General features: G+C 41.7%; 2 protein-coding genes across 2 annotated transcripts in view; one reads left to right on the top strand and one right to left on the bottom strand.

Annotated features, from left to right (window-relative positions):
- LOC101958989 (uncharacterized) overlaps positions 1-11,650 on the bottom strand; it is a 32,445-nt gene extending 20,795 nt beyond the window's left edge. The window contains exon 1 of the mRNA XM_040290417.2: positions 11,496-11,650. Within this exon, the coding sequence (XP_040146351.1) occupies positions 11,496-11,498 (3 nt within the window). The 5' untranslated portion in view covers positions 11,499-11,650. The remainder of the gene's footprint in view (positions 1-11,495) is intronic.
- Acp5 (acid phosphatase 5, tartrate resistant) overlaps positions 1-19,889 on the top strand; it is a 43,121-nt gene that overhangs the window by 7,736 nt on the left and 15,496 nt on the right. The gene's annotated exons all lie outside the window — the stretch shown is intronic.

The following is a 19,889-nucleotide window of genomic DNA, read 5'->3' as shown; positions in this document are numbered from 1 at the left end:
TTTTGGGGTTTCTGCTTGCCCTTTCAGTCCCTATCAGCTGTTACTGGGTGTCTTATTGATGTCTTTCATTCTAGGGTTAGGACATTCTAGGGTCTGGTGGTTTCTGCCCTGATCTCTCTCTTCTGACTTTTATCAGGGTGAAGGCAAATGACAGTGACTTCACTCTGAGTTTTATCAGGGTTGTGGAAAATGACTTATTTTATTAGGCTATGCCTGATGACAATATTGAAGGGCTCTGAAGGCTTGTCTGGCAGGAATTCCAGTTTTATTTTAATATGGAGTTTTAAAATGGAGTTGCTTAGGCTAAGGCCATCTTTATACTGTGTGTGTAGACATGAATCCCAAAATTCTCTTGAAGTTTAACTTTCACTTTTTTTTAAAAAAAAACTATTAAAATCATACAAAAATATATCTTTTGAGAGTTTATTTCAATTTTTGTACTTAGTCTTATAAATTTGTAATAATCGTGTATCAATTCTTTTGTCTAAACCCTCTAGTTGAAGATAGTAAAATAAATTTGAAAAGCTTTCATTTAAAATTAGCATAACTGAATAAGCATAAGAGAAATTTCAGTTATATGCTTAGTTGACCAAGGCAAAAACATATTGTATGGAAGAGGTGAAATTTTTAAGAGAAGAGATCCTGAAAGTAATATTCCCAGAGAAATAAAATTTCCAGACATAATAAGAATTTCCAAAACCTTGAAATTATGGAGCTCAAACAGAGATCTACAAGAAAGCAGGCAATTTCTGGGTTCCAGGGGAAAAAAATATTGAATATACTGAGGTCTTCTCTGACAGGGTAGGCAAGTGGAGATGGAAGTAAAGATTTAGAAAGCTCAGGAAAACAGAAGACCTGCTGGCTGGAGGATGGGGCTGGCGTGTGGTGCTGCCTCCTCTTCTTGCACCTCCCCCAATGACAGGATTACTGTGTGATGAGAGAGCACAGCTCTGTGACATAGGCCTGAGTCTCACTCCCCATTCCTGAAGAGAACTCTCAGGATTCATGTGTCCAAGTGACACGTAAAATTCAGATGAGGGAGAATCCTCTCTTTCCTCTAAATAGCATTAATGCTGCATTGCTGAACCCAGCTTCATCACCTGGGCAATGGCTATGATCCTTGCTTTTGCATGTGGACTGAGGATCGCTAAGTTGCCCAGGCTGGCCTCAAACTCACCATCCTCTTGCCTCAGGCTCCTGAGTGACTGAGATTACAGATTTGTGCCACCATGCCCAATAACATCAATGGGTGTTTGGTTTGGTTTGGTTTGGTTTAGTTTTGGTACCAGGGATTGAACCCAGGGTGCTTAAATACAAGCCACATCCCTAGCCCCTTCCAAAATATTTATTATTAGAGACAGGGTGTCGCTAAGTTGCTTGGTGCCTCGCTAAATTTCTTCAAGCTGGCCTTGAATTCCCAATCCTTCTATCTCACCACTGAGATTTCTGGCATGTGCATCACCATGCCTAGCTATTAATGGGATTTCTTAATACTGTATTCAAATGAGCTACTTTGCAAACTCTAAACATCAATGTCATATTTAAGTACTTTTTTATTGTTGTTGTTTTGTTTTGTTTTTGTGGTGCTTGGGATTGAATCCCTGGCCTCACCTCACACATGCTAGGCAAGTGCTCTGCCACTGAGCTGTATCCCCAGCCATAAATATATATTTTTAGAAAAAAATGTTCTAATAATAAAAAATTTGAAAATGGCATTATGTTTTATTTTTTAATTTAATCTTATTTTTTAAGATTCTAAGATCCTTTCAAGGAACAAAGTTTCTCTTACAAATTACCTTTGATTTCTCCTGGGATTTCTGCACTGGTCTTCAATGTTCTAGTCTTCCAATTTTATTTCTAAAATGTAGACCTAGAAAATCATTATGAATTACTTACACCATTATAAAAAATATCAGATTCTAGGCTTATGGTACACTAAGGCCATCTTGATTTATTCACCAAAGTACTCCCCTTCCATTTTCTAACTCACTGAGCAGCATTGATGAGCAAGAAACTCTTGACCTCCAGCTAATCTGGCATGATCTCATGCTTACCTTCAAAGGCCAGGTTCCTGAGGGCTGCCAGCACTGCATCTTGGTAGAGAGTGTTGTGGGAAGGATCCAGCAAAGTTCTCTCCTTCCAGCTGAAGTTCAGCCTTCAAAGCCCAGTGAGTCCCGAGAGATCTGCACGTGCACAGGAGGAAGGGTGATGCCGACAGCACTGGGGTGTGTACTCAATTCATCAGTTCACATGACTCTGAGGTCCCCAGTTATTTATCTCATGACTCGTTCATCAGATTCTCACTCTCCATCTTCACTGACTTCTTCCTGCACAGCTGTTCTAATGTTAGGACTGAAGGAGTCAGTAAAGCAACCTCCTGTTGGTGAACTCAGTGATTTAAAACACGGTGCCTGAATCACCCCTACTTTCTCTCTGTACCCTAGGTCTACAGTACCTCTCATACCCAAGTCCTACTAACTCTGGGTGGAAAAGAGTTAAGAATAGCAGTCCTGAAACTGAATAACCTTACAAGTGCTTGGTCAAAGTTTTCAACCTTTGCTGGCATTTGGGAACTGGATTTTGGAAGGCACCCAGGGCTCAGTGAGCCTGAACTGTTTATGTGAACAATATGGTATTTACTTAACTCCTGTTTTTTTTTCTCTATGGTAGTTTGGAATTTTATCCCATGCTTGGCAGAGGTAGCCTACTTGATCAGCCCCCAAATAACTCTGAGCCCGAGTCTCAATGGACTTCTCTCTCTTTTTGTCCCAAAGTGTTACTGTGTGAATTAAGCCTATCTTATGTGATTATATCAAGAGAACACTTGGAAACATGTACTGTAGAACAATTTAATTAAGTAGGATAAAACACTAATAAAAGCTATTTCATTGCCCTAATGGCAAATTTTTATTTTTACATTAATTATTTATTCTGCAGTATTGGGCCTCACACCAAGCATTCTACCATTGAGCTACATCCTGGCCCTTTTGATTTATTTTTTGAGACAGGGTCTCACTAAGTTGCCCAAGCTGCCCTCGAAATTGGGATCCTCCTGCCTCAGTTTCCCAACTAGCTGTGATTATGAGCGAGCACCACTGTGACCAGATGAAGAATTTTAAATTTTTTTATTGGATATGTTAAAAAAGAATGAAATAGGGTTGGGGTTGTGGCTCAGTGTTAGAGCGCTTACCTGGCATATGTGAGGCACTGGGCTTGATCCTCAACACCACAAAAAAGTGAATAAAATAAAGTATTGTGTCCATTTTTAAAAAAGGGGGGGATGAAATAGCCAAGAGTGGTGATGCATGCCTATAATCCCAGTGACTTGGGAAGCTGAGGCAGGAGGATCGTGAGTTCAAAGTCAGCCTCAGCAACAGCAAGGTGCTAAGCAACTCAGTGAGACCCTGTCTCTAAATAAAGTACAAAATAGGGCTGAGAATGTGGCTCAGTGGTTGAGTACCCTTGAGTTCAATCCCTGGCACCACCTCCCCCGCCACCAAAAAAAGAATGAAATAAAAGATGGCGCATATTCTTAAAAATGTCACCTTTCAAAAGTAAATTTCAAAAAAAAAAAAAGCTTTTAGTAGTCAACAGAAATACTTTACCAAATCTAACAGGAGTAACAAGTAACTGACAATACTTATAGCCATCTGAAGAAGAAAGTGAAAACTTGACCAACATACATAAAAGATTTTAAGATCAGCAGATCACATTACTGACAAATAGACCAAGAGAGGGAAAAGAGCCTTCTATGGGCCATCATATATTTGGTAGGCTGTCTATTGATGGAGCAGGCATTGTAGAATAGTAGCATAAATCGGGATCACTTTAGTACATAAGGCAGGAACAAAGTTGTATCAAACTAGAAACATGCATCCTTTCCAATTCAGAGTTAATAATCAATTTACTCTTTCTACAAATGTGAATGGTAAATCTAGCCTCTTTGAGAAATCACAAATCTTTTTGGTGCCAGAATAGAGAATTTTCTCATAAAAGAAACAGAGCAAGCCATGAAGAAATGTACTAACAAGAGGTAGAAGACAAAAAGTCGGAGAGAATATCAGCCATACATGCAATATAAAAGAATTAGTGTGGGGCTGGGATGGTGGCTCAGGGATAGAGCACTTGCCTAGCATATATGAGACACTGGGTTTGATCCTTAGCACTACATAAAAATAAATATATAAAGGTATTGGATTCACTTACAACTAGAAAATTTAAAAATAATAAATTTAAAGAATTAGTGTGCAGAGTGAAAATAAATTAATGAACACATAATTAAACCATGGGGAAATGGCCAAAACATATTTAACAGAAGAAACCTTGGTTTGTGTGTGTCCCCTAAGGGTTCATGTGCTAGAAGCTTGGTCCCCAGTGTGGCAGTGATGAGGTAGGGACTAGCAGAAGCTCATATGGACTCTGCCCTCAGAAGAAATCAGTGTTGGTTCCAAACCAGCAGAGAAGGACATAGAGGACAACAGTCCTGCTCCACAAGACAAAGAAAAGACAAAGATGCTCAAGCAGCAGCTCCTCCTAGATTCACAGGAGAACCGAGGTCACAGGGCAATCCACTGTCCCCAAGTTGCAGAGATAAAAGGCAGATCAAGAATCATCATTTCCTAGAACAAAGATCAATAAGCAGCAACTTCAGGATTGCCCTGTGAGCAGAAGGAGGTCAACCTAAACTGTAATTAATGAATTGCTGGGGATAAGCAAGGACAGACCCGAGACTTAAATACTTGAAAAGGCCCAGGCTTAGGGAACTGCACAAATTTGTAAACCTCACTGTCAGAAACCCAGTGGATTCAAGAAAAATGGCTTTCTGCTTCTGATAGGGAGACGAAAACAGCAGTTGTTTAGAAATATCCCCAGAGAATTCTGTCCTCCTTAAGTTTCCTTCAAAAGAAAACTGTAAGCCAAAAGCATAACCAAATGGGATGTTCCCAGAGCCCAACCTCTGGGAGGAAGGGAAACACCCAAGTAAGTCCATGTCCCTCTAACCTTTCTGCCTCTACCAGTGGAGGGGTGAAATGACAAGTCACCAACCAGGAACACAGGCTTCCTCAAAACAAGGCCTGATCACAGGGCAGTGGAACACTTCTCCCTGCCAGAGCATCCTGCACCACCTGCAGAATGCACTGAGAACAGAGCCTTAGAGCCCCCTTGGAAGTCTCCAGGGGCACGCCAACAAATTGGGTAACAATGATGATACCAATGAATGTCTAGAAACGTAATCTACAGAGGCAGTCATGAAAAAATAGAAAATCTGAGCAAGCCTACAACAGAGCTTGATACAATAATCAAAAACTCCCCAACAAATGAAAGCCTGGGACCAAAAGGTTTCACTCTTGAAATCTACCAAGAGTAGATTTCAAGAACTGACACCATCTTCCTCAAGTTCTTTCAAAAATCCCTACAAATGAAACATTAAAAAAAAAAAAAAAGCAAATGAATTAATCATAAGAAATGACTGAAAACAGGCTGGGGTTGTGGGACAGTGGTACTGTACTCACCTAGCACGTGTAAGGCCCTGGGTTCAATCCTTAGCACATAGAAATAAATAAAATAAAGGTATTGTATGCAACTACAATTAAAAAATATATATTTTTAAAAATGACTGAAAACTATTTCATAGAAGTTTAAAGACATGAAGGAAAATGCTTAAAACCAGGGGTGACCAGTAGAAGAATGTGTCACTTTCTTTCTTTTTTGTTTATTTTTATTAAAATCATGCATCACTTAACAAGGGGAACACGTTCTGAGAGACATTTAATTAGGTGTTTTCATTGTGTGTACATCAGAGTGTGCAACTCTGGTGGGACAGCTCCTACACTCAGGCCATGTGCCATAGCCGACTTTTCCCAGGCAACAAACCTTGACAGCTTGTTACTGAACACTGGACCCTTAGTTTAAAACACAAACACATTACACAGCTGTACAAAATATTTTCTTTCTTTATATTCTTATTCTATAACCTTCTTTTAACTTCTTCAACTTTTTTTGTTAAAAACTATGACATAAACATACATGTGGTTCATTTCCAGTTTTAGCACACACAAAAAATTTTAAATGTATAAAATACAATATTGCTTTCACACAATGGACAGGTATAATGCAATGGGTTTTTTTGTTTGTTTGTTTTTGTTTTGCTACCAGGGATTGAACTCAGGGGCACTCGACCACTGAGCACATCCCCAGCCCTATTTTGTATTTTATTTAGCGACAGGGTCTCACTGAGTTGCTAAGCACCTCACTGTTGGTGAGGCTGGTTTTGAAGTTGTGATTTTCCCGCCTCAGCCTTCCAAGCTGCTGGGGTTCTAGGCATGTGCCACCATGCTTGGCTGTAATGCAGTGTTAAGTATTTGTGTGTCTAAGGTACATCAAAAACAAGATAAAAAATAATCAATGGTACACAGGTAGAGGGTACTTACCATGAATGGAGCTTGCAGGACTGGATGTTTCTCTGGTTATCAGCAAGTGAAGGGTAAATGTGGAGGCTGCAGACATTCCTGTACACTGCTGTAGGCTTTATCAACACTGTACACTTAGGTTATTCCAGATTATTAAAATATATGATTTTTCCATTCTTCCATAACAAATTAACCTTACCAGACTTTTTTTTCACTTTATCAACTTTTTAAGATGTTAAACCTTTGACTCTTGTAATAACAGCTTAAAATCGACACATTACACAGCTGTATAAAAATCTTTTCTTTATATCCTTATTCTAGAAGCTTTTTTTGATTTTTAATTTTTCTTAAACTTCTTAGCTTTTTGTTAAAACACTATGACATGAACATACGAATGAGCCTAGGCCTACACAAGATCAGGACCATCAATATCACTGACTTCCCTCTCTCTGACATGGTCCACTGGTAGGTCCTCAGGGGCAATAATGCGCATAGTGCCATCATCTCCTATGATGACAATGCCTCCTGAGGGACCTGCCTGAGGCTCTTGAGGTGTTACTCTTCGCAGAAATATGTCTGTGGTGGTTTGCTTCCTTTTTGCCTCATAGATCTGTTTGTACACAGATAATGCACCATGAACATTCTTCTCTATTAATGAAAACCTTTCAGGGTTGGGGTCCATGCTTTCAAACTTTTTAAGGAGCTTGTTGAGGTCTGTAAAAGCTTCTGCTAGACCCGACACTGTGAATTTTCTTGGAAGTTCTTTCTCTTCTTTTGCAGTTTCCTTTTCTCTTGCTTTTGCTTGGGCTTTGCGCTCCTGGTCCAACGACTCCTCACTGGTAAGTTCCTCAGGAACCACCTCCAGGAGCTCCATGTCATCCTCCTCCATACTCAGAGTAAAGTTGTTGGCCATCTCAACCACAGCCTTGTCCATGTTTGCACCTTCCTCTTCCTGAGCAAATCCTTTGAAATCATGGACAAACCTCTTGAGTGTCTTCTTCCAGATGCCATTCATACATTCCTTGGTGACATCAGCACTCCCTTTCACATTATGTAATGAATAGCGATTCTTGAATCGCTTGAACCACCCAGAGCTGGCAGTGAATTCAACATTATAGTTAGGTCCAGCCTTTTCCTTCAACATTGCAAACAAACTTTTGGCTTTAGCTGTAATCATCATAGTACTGAGAGGGACCCGCTTCCGTGTCTGATCTTCAATCCAGGTCATTAGAAGTTTCTCCATATCTGATATGGGCCCTTCTCGAATTTTTGTTAGTCTGGTGGCCTTCAATGAGGCAGATCCTTTAAGAGCTTCTGTCACTTTGTTCTTGTTCTTCAAGATTGTAGCTATGGTGGAATGGGACATCCCTGATTGGCGAGCAATAACCATTACTGATTTTCCACCTTCATAGTCCTTAATCAATTTTAATTTTGTTTCTAGGTCAATCACTCGACGTGGCCTCTTACTGGCAACTTTAGCAGTGGATTTTGTGTGAGTAGGAGCCATGATGAACACAATAGCATAAAATTAAATTGAGAACAATCAAAAGATGCAGTAAACCACCAGCTGTAGGAGGCTGCTGGTGACTACTGTCCTACACAGGGTCCGTTGTTGGCTGAAATGTCATTATGCAGAACATGACTATGTAAAGTAATATATGACCATTGGAGAGTCTGTATGACAATAGATGAAAAAATTAATTAGATAATTGGAAGCATTGACAAATTGCAAGAATAAATACTTAGGAAAGGTCAGACAGTTATTACACGTGCTCCAGCAACATTTCCTATTAAATCTGAATTTATCCATAACCAAAAACCTAGCCATTTTCCCCACTGTATAAAAAGTTTTCAAGGCATTAAAACTTGTGGACAAAAACAAGAATGACACTGTCAACAAACTTCAGCCAGGCACAGTGGCACATGCCTATAATCCTAGCTACTCATGAGTCAGAGGCAAGAGGATCACAAGACCAACCTGGGCAACTTAGCAAGACCTAAAAAAAATTTTTAAAGGGTTAGGAAGCTAGTGATATAGCTCAGAGGTAAAGTACCCCTAGATTAAATCCCTGGTGCAAAAAAAGGCCGGGAGGGGCAGGACTGAGGATGTAATTCAGTGGTAAAGCACACCTAGGTTCAATTCCCCGGGACTGAAAATAACAACAATAATAATAAACAATAATAAACTTGGGTTGGGTGTGGTGGTGCATACTATTCAGGAGGCATGAGGATTCCAAGTTCCAGGTTAGTCTGGGCAATTTAGTAAGACCCTGTCTCAAAAAATAAATTAGAAAGTCCAGGGGTGTAGCTCATGGTAAAGCACCCCTGGGTTTAATCCCCAATAACATACAGAGAGAGAGAGAGAGAGAGAAAAACACCTTGAGAGCTAGGGATCTAGCTCAGTGGCAAAGCACTTGCCTAGCATGTGCAAATGCAAGGTCCTGGGTTCAATTCTCAGCATGCAAAATAACTAATTAAAGAACAAACTCGAAACAACCCAAGTCTTTTAGCAGTAGATGGTGAGTGAACTGTGTGAGCCATGCCTCAGCAGCATGTGTGCGACAGACTAAGGCAAAGAAAGCACAAGAAAAGCCCTTTGGCACAATATCAATGGTATGTTGATAGTAATATTAACTTACTGAACTCTGAAAAGAGGCAAAATTCTGCTTCACTATAAACAGATGGTATGCTCTACAGAATAATGAAAACAATTGGGCAGTGGTGACTTCTGAGTGCAGATAGGTGGTGACATCAAGGAGTCATAGCATAACTGACAATAGTCAATTGAGTCACTTGGGTGGTGAGTCCATGCATGTTTATGTTCTTATTGTATAAACTAATTATAGAATAAATAATTTATTTCAAGACTCTCTTTGACACTTCAGATCTTATTATTCAATCCACTCGGGTTCCAAACAAGAAAAACTCTTACACCTACGCCATGGTATCCCATGCCTAAGCACATGGGCACAGTGTGATCCAGTGGCAACAAGATCCCACAAAGGGAACAAGGGGGAAGCAGCTAAGGAAAGCAGCCTGCTTCACCCACAGTTCACAAGGGGACCCACACTCAGAAGGTGAAACACACTCCCAAGCCTGAAGACCACCCTCCTGTGCAGGTGAGAATTGAGACCCTGAAAGAGAAGGAGACAGTAGGGTGTGGAGGTGGCAGAATTAAATTTCTTGAATCACTGCTTAGGAGTGAGCCCTCTCAACCTAAACTAGCAGACAGCCCCTCCCTTAATGTTCTCTTAAGAACAGGTTGACCTCAGGGGAAAACATTCTCTGAAATGCGACACTACATCATCCCCTGATCTCCACCTTCCTTCCTCCCCCTGGTATTGGGGACAAAGGGACACTTCCACTGAGATATATTTGGCCCTTTTTATTTTGAGACAGGGTCTCACCAAGTTACCCAGGCTGGCCTGGAATTTGCCATCCTCTGGCCTTATCTATTGTCATACAGAATCTCTGGCCTCAGGGATTACAGGTGTGCACCACCATGCAGGACTCCACCTGTTTTCTACTCATTTGCTCCTCATTAACTGTTGAGATACTAGGGGTTTCTCCCTATTACAATATTCCTTTCAAATAAAATCACTTCACACCTCAATCAGGATTTTGTTTGAAAGACACTGTCCAGAAACAGCCCTAGTACAAATAACACCTTCAGAAAAGGTATGAAGGACAGAGTGTGTAATTCAGTGACAGAATGCTGGCCTAGCATGCACAAGGCCCCAGGTTTCATCCCTAGAACCACTAAAAAGAAAGAAGGAGAGAGGACATCAAGACCCCCTCTTCGACCCAACCCCATCAGCATATGCATCCCCAGCTGTCCAGTACTTCTTCTCAATTTAAAGGGTGCCTGCCATAGTTGGTGTGGGCAAGCAGGACACAGAGAGGCTCCCCAGGAAGAACCAACCAGGCAGGACTTCAATGACCTCTCTTTGCAGAATCAACTTTGGCCTTATGGAGTTTTGGTCTCAACAAGGTTATGCACTTACATTCATTCATTCATTCATTCATTCATTCACTGCGGTGCTGGGGATTGAACCCAGGGACACTCTACCATTGAGCTTCATCCTCAGCCCTTTTTAAAATTTTTAATCTTGAGATGGGGTCTGGATAAGTTACTGAGGCTAGCCTCGAACTTTTGATTCTCCTGCCCAGCTTCCTGAATTGCTGGGATTACTGGAGAGGTCCACACCTAGTACCTATAAAGTTTCTAAAGGGAACCCTCTACCCAAAGACATTCTTTTTTTAATATTTATTTTTTAGTTATAGATGGATGTAATATCTTTATCTTATTTTTATGTGGTACTGAGGATCCAACTCAGTGCCTCCTGTGTGGCAGGCGAAAGCTCTACCTTTGAGCCACAATCCCAGCCCCCAAAGACATTCTTAAAAGGCGTCTGTGTCTAGATAATATAAAAAAGGAGATTGGAAGATTCTTACAGTGGAGTGTCAGGAAGTTTTCCTCTGCTTTACTCTTGGTTGAAAAGATTCCAAACAAAATACATCTTTTAAAGAACGTCATTCATTGCTTTGTGGGAAACTAAGCAATTAAAATGCGATGTCCATATGAAACGCAAAACGAAAGATGAATAGTTGACACTGATGTTGTGAACTGGAGGAGGACAGTTGGCATTTGGGCATGGGGACAGGGAAGTGGATTTGTGACACTGTTTCCCATACATCTGTAAAACTCAAGGGGAAAACGATGACCCTGGAGCGGGAAAAGGAGGGACAGAGGACCCCACCGACCACAGCCCCTTCAGCGCACGAACCCCTCACGCGAGATGTCCCCTCGACCCTTCCGCCGCCACCGCACAGTCGGGGGCGACACGGCGCTGTCCAGAGAGGGCTCCTGGCTCGGCCCAAGTGGCCGCGCAGGTACAGGAGAGGACGGTGGGTCCTGGCCTCCCGCCCGGCCCCACCCCGCGGGGCCGAGGTGCCCGAGGACCCAGAGGCGCCGGCGGCTGACAGGGCCACAGACTGCGGAACTGAGACAGGGAGGCCGGGGTCCCCCTAGGGCCGGTTCCATCAGCCTCAGCCCCATCTCAGAACGCCCCGCCCCTCACTCACCATTTCCCCGCTTCCGAGAGCTCCTGGGTTCTCCCCACGGCTCCCGCAACCGGCGTACAGCTCGGTGCCGGAGCAGCAGAGCGACCCGCCCCCCGTAGCAGGGAAGCCAAACCGCAGAGGAGCTGGGGGGTGCGAGAAATAAGATCCCGCGAGAATGTTGAACACCCGCGGGCGCAGCGGGGTCGCGCCACCGGATTGGACAGCCCGCAGCCCACCCCTGCGCTCCTGATTGGATACGGTTCAGGCCCCGCCCCCGAATATTGAAAGAAGAGGCCAGCGGAGCGGGAATGACAGGTCCTAGCCTCCATCCTTTCTCAGACTGGGTTTTCTCTTCTCCCCAGAACCTTGCCTGATGAAGGGAGGCAAAGTAGGTGAATATTTGCATTTCGGGAGAACTTAACTCTTGGCTTTCCAGAGAAGACACTGGCATCTTTTTTATAGATCTCTTTTTTTAAATGGTAGATACACACACACACACACACACACACACACTATGTGGTGCTGAGGATCGCACCCAGTGCCTCACCTGTGCTAGGCAAGCGCTCTACCACTGAGCCCCAACCCCAGCCCAGACACTGACATCTTACCTGTATTCATGAAGCTTCCCCGCCCCCGCCGCCTTTTTAAAAATTTATTTTAGTTGTAAATGGACACAATACCTTTATTTTATTTATTTATTTTTATGTGGTGCTGAGGATCGAACCCAGCGCCTCGCACGTGCTAGGGGAGCGCTCTACAGCTGAGCCACAACCCCAGCCCTCCCCTTTTTCCTACTAGACTCACAATGGGTCACAATGGGCTCAGGGAATTCCAGACTCAGCGTCCGATGAAGCAATCCCCTGGCCTCACAGGAGGAGAGGATCTCAGGCCAGGTCAGACCAGACTACAACAGGAGGAATAGCTTGATGTCCTGCAAAGGTTAGGAATGTGATATGAGGTTGATGTTATCAAAAGCATGACCAAAGCTTCCTGAAATTTTATCTTGCAAACTACTCATTTTCATCCAGGAAAATGAAAACACTCTAAGGAGAGAACAAACACATGAAAGGCATGGAAAAACTGGAATTATATGGCTTCAATATTCTATAAAGGAATTGAAAAGAGAGAAAAGTAAACATTTCATGTAGTTCAGGTAAGCATCCTGTTTCACCCACAGTTCACAAAGAAACCCCACATTCAGAGGTTATCATAATGTAGTCTTGGGAGCAGATTCTGCTGAAATGGAGCCCATTGTGGATCACTCCCTGGTTCTGAAGCAGGACATCTAAAGATTTAACTCTGGGAGCTCACCATGTGCTGCTGTCCCCTCCTTATAGTGTGGAAACTCTCCCTTTCTTGATACCTTAATATTCTCCAGAGGGACACCCATTTGGAATCACATTGGAGTTCTGCCCTAAATAAACTGTCAAAATCATAAACTCTTTTTCCAGGAGACTGAGTCTCTAAACCTGACCTTCACAGGGTATAATTGTGAAAGTAACTCCAGTAACTCTGTAAGCCACAACCAAAATACTTATCAGAAAACAGTCCCATGCAACCAGAACCACAGCCTCAGAAAGGACAGGCACACACACCCCCAACTACATCTGCATGTGGGTTCCCTGTCTCCCAGAGCTCTTAAGTTGCTTCTATTAACTATTCTAAGCAGCTGGAGACCACATCCAGGAGAGGGCGCCTGCCCAGGACGCACCAAGAGAAACTTCATTGCCCTCCTCTGCAGGCTCAGGCTTGGCCTCAGTTTGGAGTCACTGGCCACAGGCCGATGCTCCCCTCTCTATAAGTTATTCACCTGCTCCAATACCAATATTCCATTAGTTAAATGAGACAAAAACCTTCAATTGTATTGAATAAGAAGTCTGCTGGGGGCTGGGTCTGGGGCTCAGTGCTTGCCTGGCACGTGCAAGGCCCTGGGTTCAAACCTCAGCACCACATAAAAAAAAATAAAATAAGTAAAGATATTGTGTCCAACTACAACTAAAAAATAAATATTAAAAAAAGAAGTCTGCAGAACTCCTGTTTTCCTTCTGTTTATGTACAAAAGAGGAAATTTCTAACGTATTTTATGTTGATTAAAAAACTGGCAAATAAAAATTATTTCTTTGAGAAAAAAATATGCTGGCAAACTATTATTTCCACATTAAGAAATTATTGTGGAAAAGAGCTAAAACAAAAAAAAAATGTGAACTTTCCCTTTTCTCTTCCCTGAACTTCACAGTGGATGGTTGCCATCTGGGGTCTCTGTCTGAGGATTTACATGTTCAGTTTACCCCACACACACACCTCTCTATCTCTCTCTCTCTCTCTCTCTCTCTGTGTGTGTGTGTGTGTGTGTGTGTGCGCGCGCGCGTGCTGGGGATCAACCCTAGGGCTCATGCATGCCAAGGAAGCCCTCTACCACAGAACTACATCTCCAGCCTCCAGTTTATCAGTTGAAACCCCCTCTCCATCCCACATCCACACCACTGACTGACCCATGGAGTCAGTTTTGTAACTGAATGCTAGACTGTATGAAGTTTTCCTTTCCTGCACTCTACTATCCCCGGGTTGAACCCATCTGACGCTCTCTCCTGTCTCCCAATTTAAATTATTCATTCAAAACTGTCATCTAGGATAAAATACGATATCTTGGATGAGGACCACATCTCTTTTATTTGATTCTGTTCCCTTTAATTTGTCACAGAACCTGCTTATTGAGGATACACAGAGCATATTCTACACTGACCTTTACCTGATGGAAATTCCCGGGGGTGGGGCCGGTGGGGCGCTGTGAGGCGGGATGGAGGGGTCGTCTCAGCAGAACCTTGAGAAGTCTGCATACTTAAGGGAGGTATGGATGCCACTGCTATCCTCACCACAAGAGGGCGCAAACTGACTTTCCCTTTCTAGAAAGTGGCTCAAAGCAGTTTCTGGAGGACTTCTTTAATTAAGGGAAAACCAGTTGGTAGAAATAAAGGTAATACCACCATTCAGTTTAATTCCATTTATATTATTTAACTTTTTATAGGTTGTTAGCTGGGCGTGTGACGCATACCTCTAATCCCAGCAATTTAGGAGGCTGAGGCAGGAGGCTCTCCAGTCTGAGGCCAGCCTCAGCAACTTAGCCTAGGCTTTAAACAACTTAATAAGACCCTGTCTCGAAATAAAAAATAAAAAAGGGGATTTGGAGATTTGGCTCAATGGTAAAGTGTCTCTGGGTTCAACCCTGGCACTAAATAAATAAATAAATAAATAAATAAATAAATAAACAAACAAATAATAATCCTAGGTAATTAAAAAAGCAATAAGCCCTGTGAATTTTCATTGTTTATCCCTAATTCTGAAAAGTAACTGAAAAAAACCTACACATAAAGTTGGAGTAAGGTCACTTGGGCAACCCAGCAAGACCCTGTTTCAAAAAAAGAAAGAAGAGCTAGGATTGTAGCTCAGTTGTAGAACACTTAGGCAAGTGTTCATGGGAGGCACTGGGTTTGATCCTAAGCACCACATTAAATAAATAAATGGTATTGTGTAAAAAAGAAACAAAGAAAAGAAGAAGGAAAAACAAGCAGTCAGGATAACATGAACCTGTGATTACAGTGACTCATGATACTATAAAGCAGAAGGATCACAAGTTCTAGGTCAGCCTCAGCAACTTAGCCAGACTCTTGTCTCAAAATAAAAAATAAAAATCCAGAGCCTCACACATGCTAGGCAAGCGCTCTACCACTGAGCCACAACCCAGTCCTGTTTGTTGTTGTTGTTTTAAATAAAATAACCAGTGATCATGAGGATTTGTAGAAATTGGAACTCTTGGGCATTGCTGGTAAGCATGAACATACAATTACCCAATGACATAGCCTCTCCCCTCCTACACAGTATGTATATATGTGCACATACACATATGCATACAAATGATACAATATGTATCAAACCATACTAAAATCAAGGACTTAAACAGATACATATCCACCAGTTTTCCTATCTGTGGTTTTCTCAATAGCCAAAGGACTGTAGCGGAAACCACCCAAGCATCCATCAACTTAGGAACAAACTATGGAACATTCACACAATGTAATATCAACCAGCCCTAAAAAGAAGGAAGTAATGATCAAAGTTACAATGCAGATGAGCTTTGAAAACATTATGCCAGGCGTAATAAGCCAAACACAGGACAGATATTATATGCTTCCACTTGCATGAAGTACTTAGAAAGCTCACAGAGAGAAAAAGTAGAGGGGCCAAGGGTAACCCTCAATGGCAAAGCAGGGGCCCTGGGTTCCATCTCTAGCAATGAAAAAGAGAGAGAGAGAGAGAGAGAGAGAGAGAGAGAGAGAGAAAGTAGAATGTAGCTTAATTGTTTATTTTTGTTATTGTTGTTTGTTTGGGTTGGGATCTTGCTATGTACTTCTCTTGATCTTGCTCAAGTAATTCTCCTGCTTCAGTTTCCCTAGTAGCTGAGAGTACAGGTGTGCACCATCAAGACCAGCTAGAAGTTATTATTTAATGGGGCCAGAGTTTCTGATGAGATTGGTGTAAAATCTGGGCACTGTTGCACATGCCTGTAATTTCAGCACATCAGGAGGCTGAGGCAGGAGGATCAAAAGTCCAAGGCCTGCCTCAGCAACTTGGGCCCTCAACAACTTAGTGAAACCTGTCTCTAAATAAGAAATTTAAAAAGCTGAGGATGTTGCTCAGTGGGTAAGCACCCTGGGTTCAATCCCTGATACCTAAAACAAACAAATTTTAAAAAGGTAAAAAAAAAAATTGTGGAAACACATAGCAGTAATGACTGCACCATATTGTGAGTGTACTTATTGCTATTAAATTCCACGTGTAACATGGTTGAAATGACAAATTTTATGTTATGCATTATGTTAAACAAAAATAAACATTAAATCAGACATTACAGTTGAAAAAATGAGTTAGGCTGAGCATAGTGGCACACACTTGTAATCCCAGACTCTGGAGGCTGAGCACCAGGATGGCAAGTTCAAGGTCAGCCACAGCACCTTAGCCAGATTCTCAGCAATTTTGCCAGACTCTGTCCCAAAATATATATTTTTTTAATGGTTGGGGTTGTAACTCAGTGGTAAAGTGCTCCTGGGTTTAATCCTCAGGAGAGAGAGAGAGAGACAGAGAGACAGAGAGAGAGACAGACATGTGGCAATATAAACTATCAAGAATTTAAAAGTGATGGAAAAAATGAAGATAACATCAACATGCTATATAATGGAACAAATATATCTATTATAATATGTTAACACTTGGATTCCTTAAAAGGGGAAGCAGGAAGGACAGAAAAGTTTGAACAAATAATTGCTTCAAATTTTTTAAATTAGGGGTTGAATAGGGAGCTTAGTGGTAGAAACACTTGCCTAGAACACACAATGACCTGGTTACACCCCTCCAGTATGAACACACATACATGTACACACACATACATACATACACACACACACAAAGACACACACAAATCCTAATTAGATTAAAAACATAAATATGGAGTTCCAAAAAGCTTAACAAACTGCAAGTACGAGATTATGAAAAAAATATATACCAAGCACAGCATCATCAAATTGCTTACCCAGGGATATAGAAAAATTCCTTGAATTAACCAGAGATATAAGGCAGGTTAACCACAGAAAACCAAAAATTAACTTCATACTTCTCACCAGAAACAATGTGAGCCATGAGACAGTGGAACAGCAACTTAAAGAATGGAATGAACAGGTACATTAAGCAAGAATCCTATGCTCAACAAATAATATGTTTTCCAATGAAGGGAAAATAAATAGTTTGTCTAGATATAGTGAAAGAATTTGTAATCAGTATACTTGCTCTATAAAAAAAATCCAAGGTATGCCTGAGGCAGAAGGAAAATGATACCATATGGAAATCTGGATATACACAAAGGAAGTACCAAACATTATAAAGATGGGTAAATATGAAAGGCATTTCAATGTTGTTTAAATATTTTTAAAAGGTCATTGCCTCTGAAAAATGGTGGATTAATATATATATACAAAAAAAAACATGCAAAAAATCTTCAAAATGTTAAGAAAAAGAAAAGTTGCGGGGCACAGTGGTACACGCCTATAATCCCAGCAGGAGGCTGAGACAGGAGGATCATGAGTTCAGAGCCAGCCTCAGCAATGGTGAGGTGCTAAGCAACTCATTGAGCCCCTGTCTCTAAATAAAATACAAAATAGGGCTGGGGATGTGGCTCAGAGGTTGAGTGCCCCTGAGTTCAATCCCTGGCACCAAAAGAAAAAAGAAGTTAAAGAGAGAGAGAGAGAGAGAGAGAGAGAGAGAGAGAGAGAGAGAGAGAGAGAGAGATCATTGATTCTGTTAAACAATAATAAGAAAAAGTTATGGGGTATTAAAATTAATATGGAGGGACTGAGGTTGTGGCTCAGTGGCAGAGTTCTTGCCTAGCATACTTGAGGCACTCAGTTTGATTCTTAACATCACATAAACATAAATAAATAAATAAAGGTATGTGTACATCTTCAACTAAAATAATAATAATAATAATAATAATAATATGGAAATGCAAGTTACCTGGTATAGCTAAACAAATCTGGCAGTAAACGAAAAAAAAAAAAAAAAAAAAAAACCTAGGTGCTGGGGCAAAGTTCAGTGGTAAAGCACTTGCCCAGCATGTATGAGACCCTGGATTCAATCTTCAACATAGTGAAGGGGGAAAAAAAATCAATTTTGGAAGACTTAATAATGCCTAAATTCTTATTTAAAAGCCATAATAATCAAACTAATTGGTTTTGGCACACAGATAGACAAACACATCAATGGAATGGAAAAGGGATGCAGAAATATCATGGGCGCGTTGGCGCACTCCTGTAATCCCAGCAGCTCAAGAGGCTGAGGCAGAAGGATCATGAGTTCAAAGCCAGCCTCAGCAACCTAGCGAGGCCCTCAGTGAGACCCTGTCTCTAAATATTATACAAAAAATGGCTGCGGATGTGGCTCAGTGGTTAAGTGCCACTGGGTTCAATTCCCAATACCAAAAAAAAAAAAAAAAAAAGGAACTTTGGGCCAGGGTATAGGTCAGTAAGTGAGTGGCAGGGCATGAGTTTAGCATGCATAGGACTTGGAGTCAATCCTCAGCATCAAAATATATGTAAAAAATTAGGAACTTCACTCTGTTAAAGTAATTACTAAGGAAGTTTATTATATTTTCATAATAAGGGAAAAAACAATCACAAATCATAATTCAATGGAGTATTTATTTTGAGGGACTGGGGAGGTAGCTCAGTGGGAGAGTGCTTTACCAGTATGCATGAGGCTCTGGGTTTTATCCCCAGCACCACATTAAATATTCTTTTTTTTTTTTCCAAAATTTTTTTTAAAGAGAGAGTGAGAAAGGAGAGAGAGAGAGAGAGAGAGAGAATTTTTAATATTTATTTTTTAGTTCTCAGCAGACACAACATCTTTGTTGGTATGTGGTGCTGAGGATCGAACCCGGGTTGCACGCATGCCAGGCGAGCGCGCTACCACTTGAGCCACATCTCCAGTCCTAGATATTCTTTAAATGACAAAATTATAGACATGGAAAACAAATGTGTGGTTGTCCGGAGTAGGCTGGGGGAAAATGACTATGGTTGTGGAAGGACAGTATGAGGGCTTATGACAGTGAAATTCCTGTGTATCCTCATTGGGTTACTGCCCACCAGAACCTAGTCAGGTGATAAAACTGCAGAGAACTAAAGAACCCCCCACACCTACATGCACACACATGAGTGTAGACACACACACACACACACACACACACACAAATGAGTGCACATAAACCTGGTGAAATCTGAACAAGGTCAGAAGGGAGACTGTTATGAACTGAATGTTCACTTCCCCTGAATATTCATATATCAAAGCCCCAGGGTTAGATGATGTGAGATGGTGGGACCCTCAGGATGGGATTCGTGCCTGGGTTAGTCAACTTTCTGTCACTGTGATAAAATACCTGAGATAATCAATTTGTTAAGAGGAAAGGTTATTTTGTCTTGCAGCTTCAGAGGTTTCAGTCCATAGTCTGTTGGTCTGTTACTTTGGGACCCGTGGCAAGGCAGCACATCATGGCAGGTGTCCCCGATGGAGGAAGCTACTGCCTCATGGCTGCTGGGAAGCAAAGAAAGGAAGAGGGGTGCTGGGGTCCCTTCAAGAGCACACCTCCAATGACCTAACTTCCTTCCACTAGTCCCCACCTCCTAAAGGGTCCGCCACCTCCCAATAGAACCATGGGGTTACAAGCCCTCAATACCCGGGCCTTAGGAGACATTCAAGATATCCCAACTACAGCATTGCCATTTGTTTGTTTATTCATAGTCCCGGAGACTGAACCCAGGATCTTGTGCATGCTAGGCAAGCATCCCGCGACTGAGGTGCATCCTGTGCTCTTTT

This window comes from Ictidomys tridecemlineatus, chromosome 2, assembly GCF_052094955.1.
Source record: "Ictidomys tridecemlineatus isolate mIctTri1 chromosome 2, mIctTri1.hap1, whole genome shotgun sequence".
Taxonomy (NCBI): domain Eukaryota; kingdom Metazoa; phylum Chordata; class Mammalia; order Rodentia; family Sciuridae; genus Ictidomys; species Ictidomys tridecemlineatus.
This window is presented reverse-complemented; position numbering and strand designations above follow the sequence as displayed.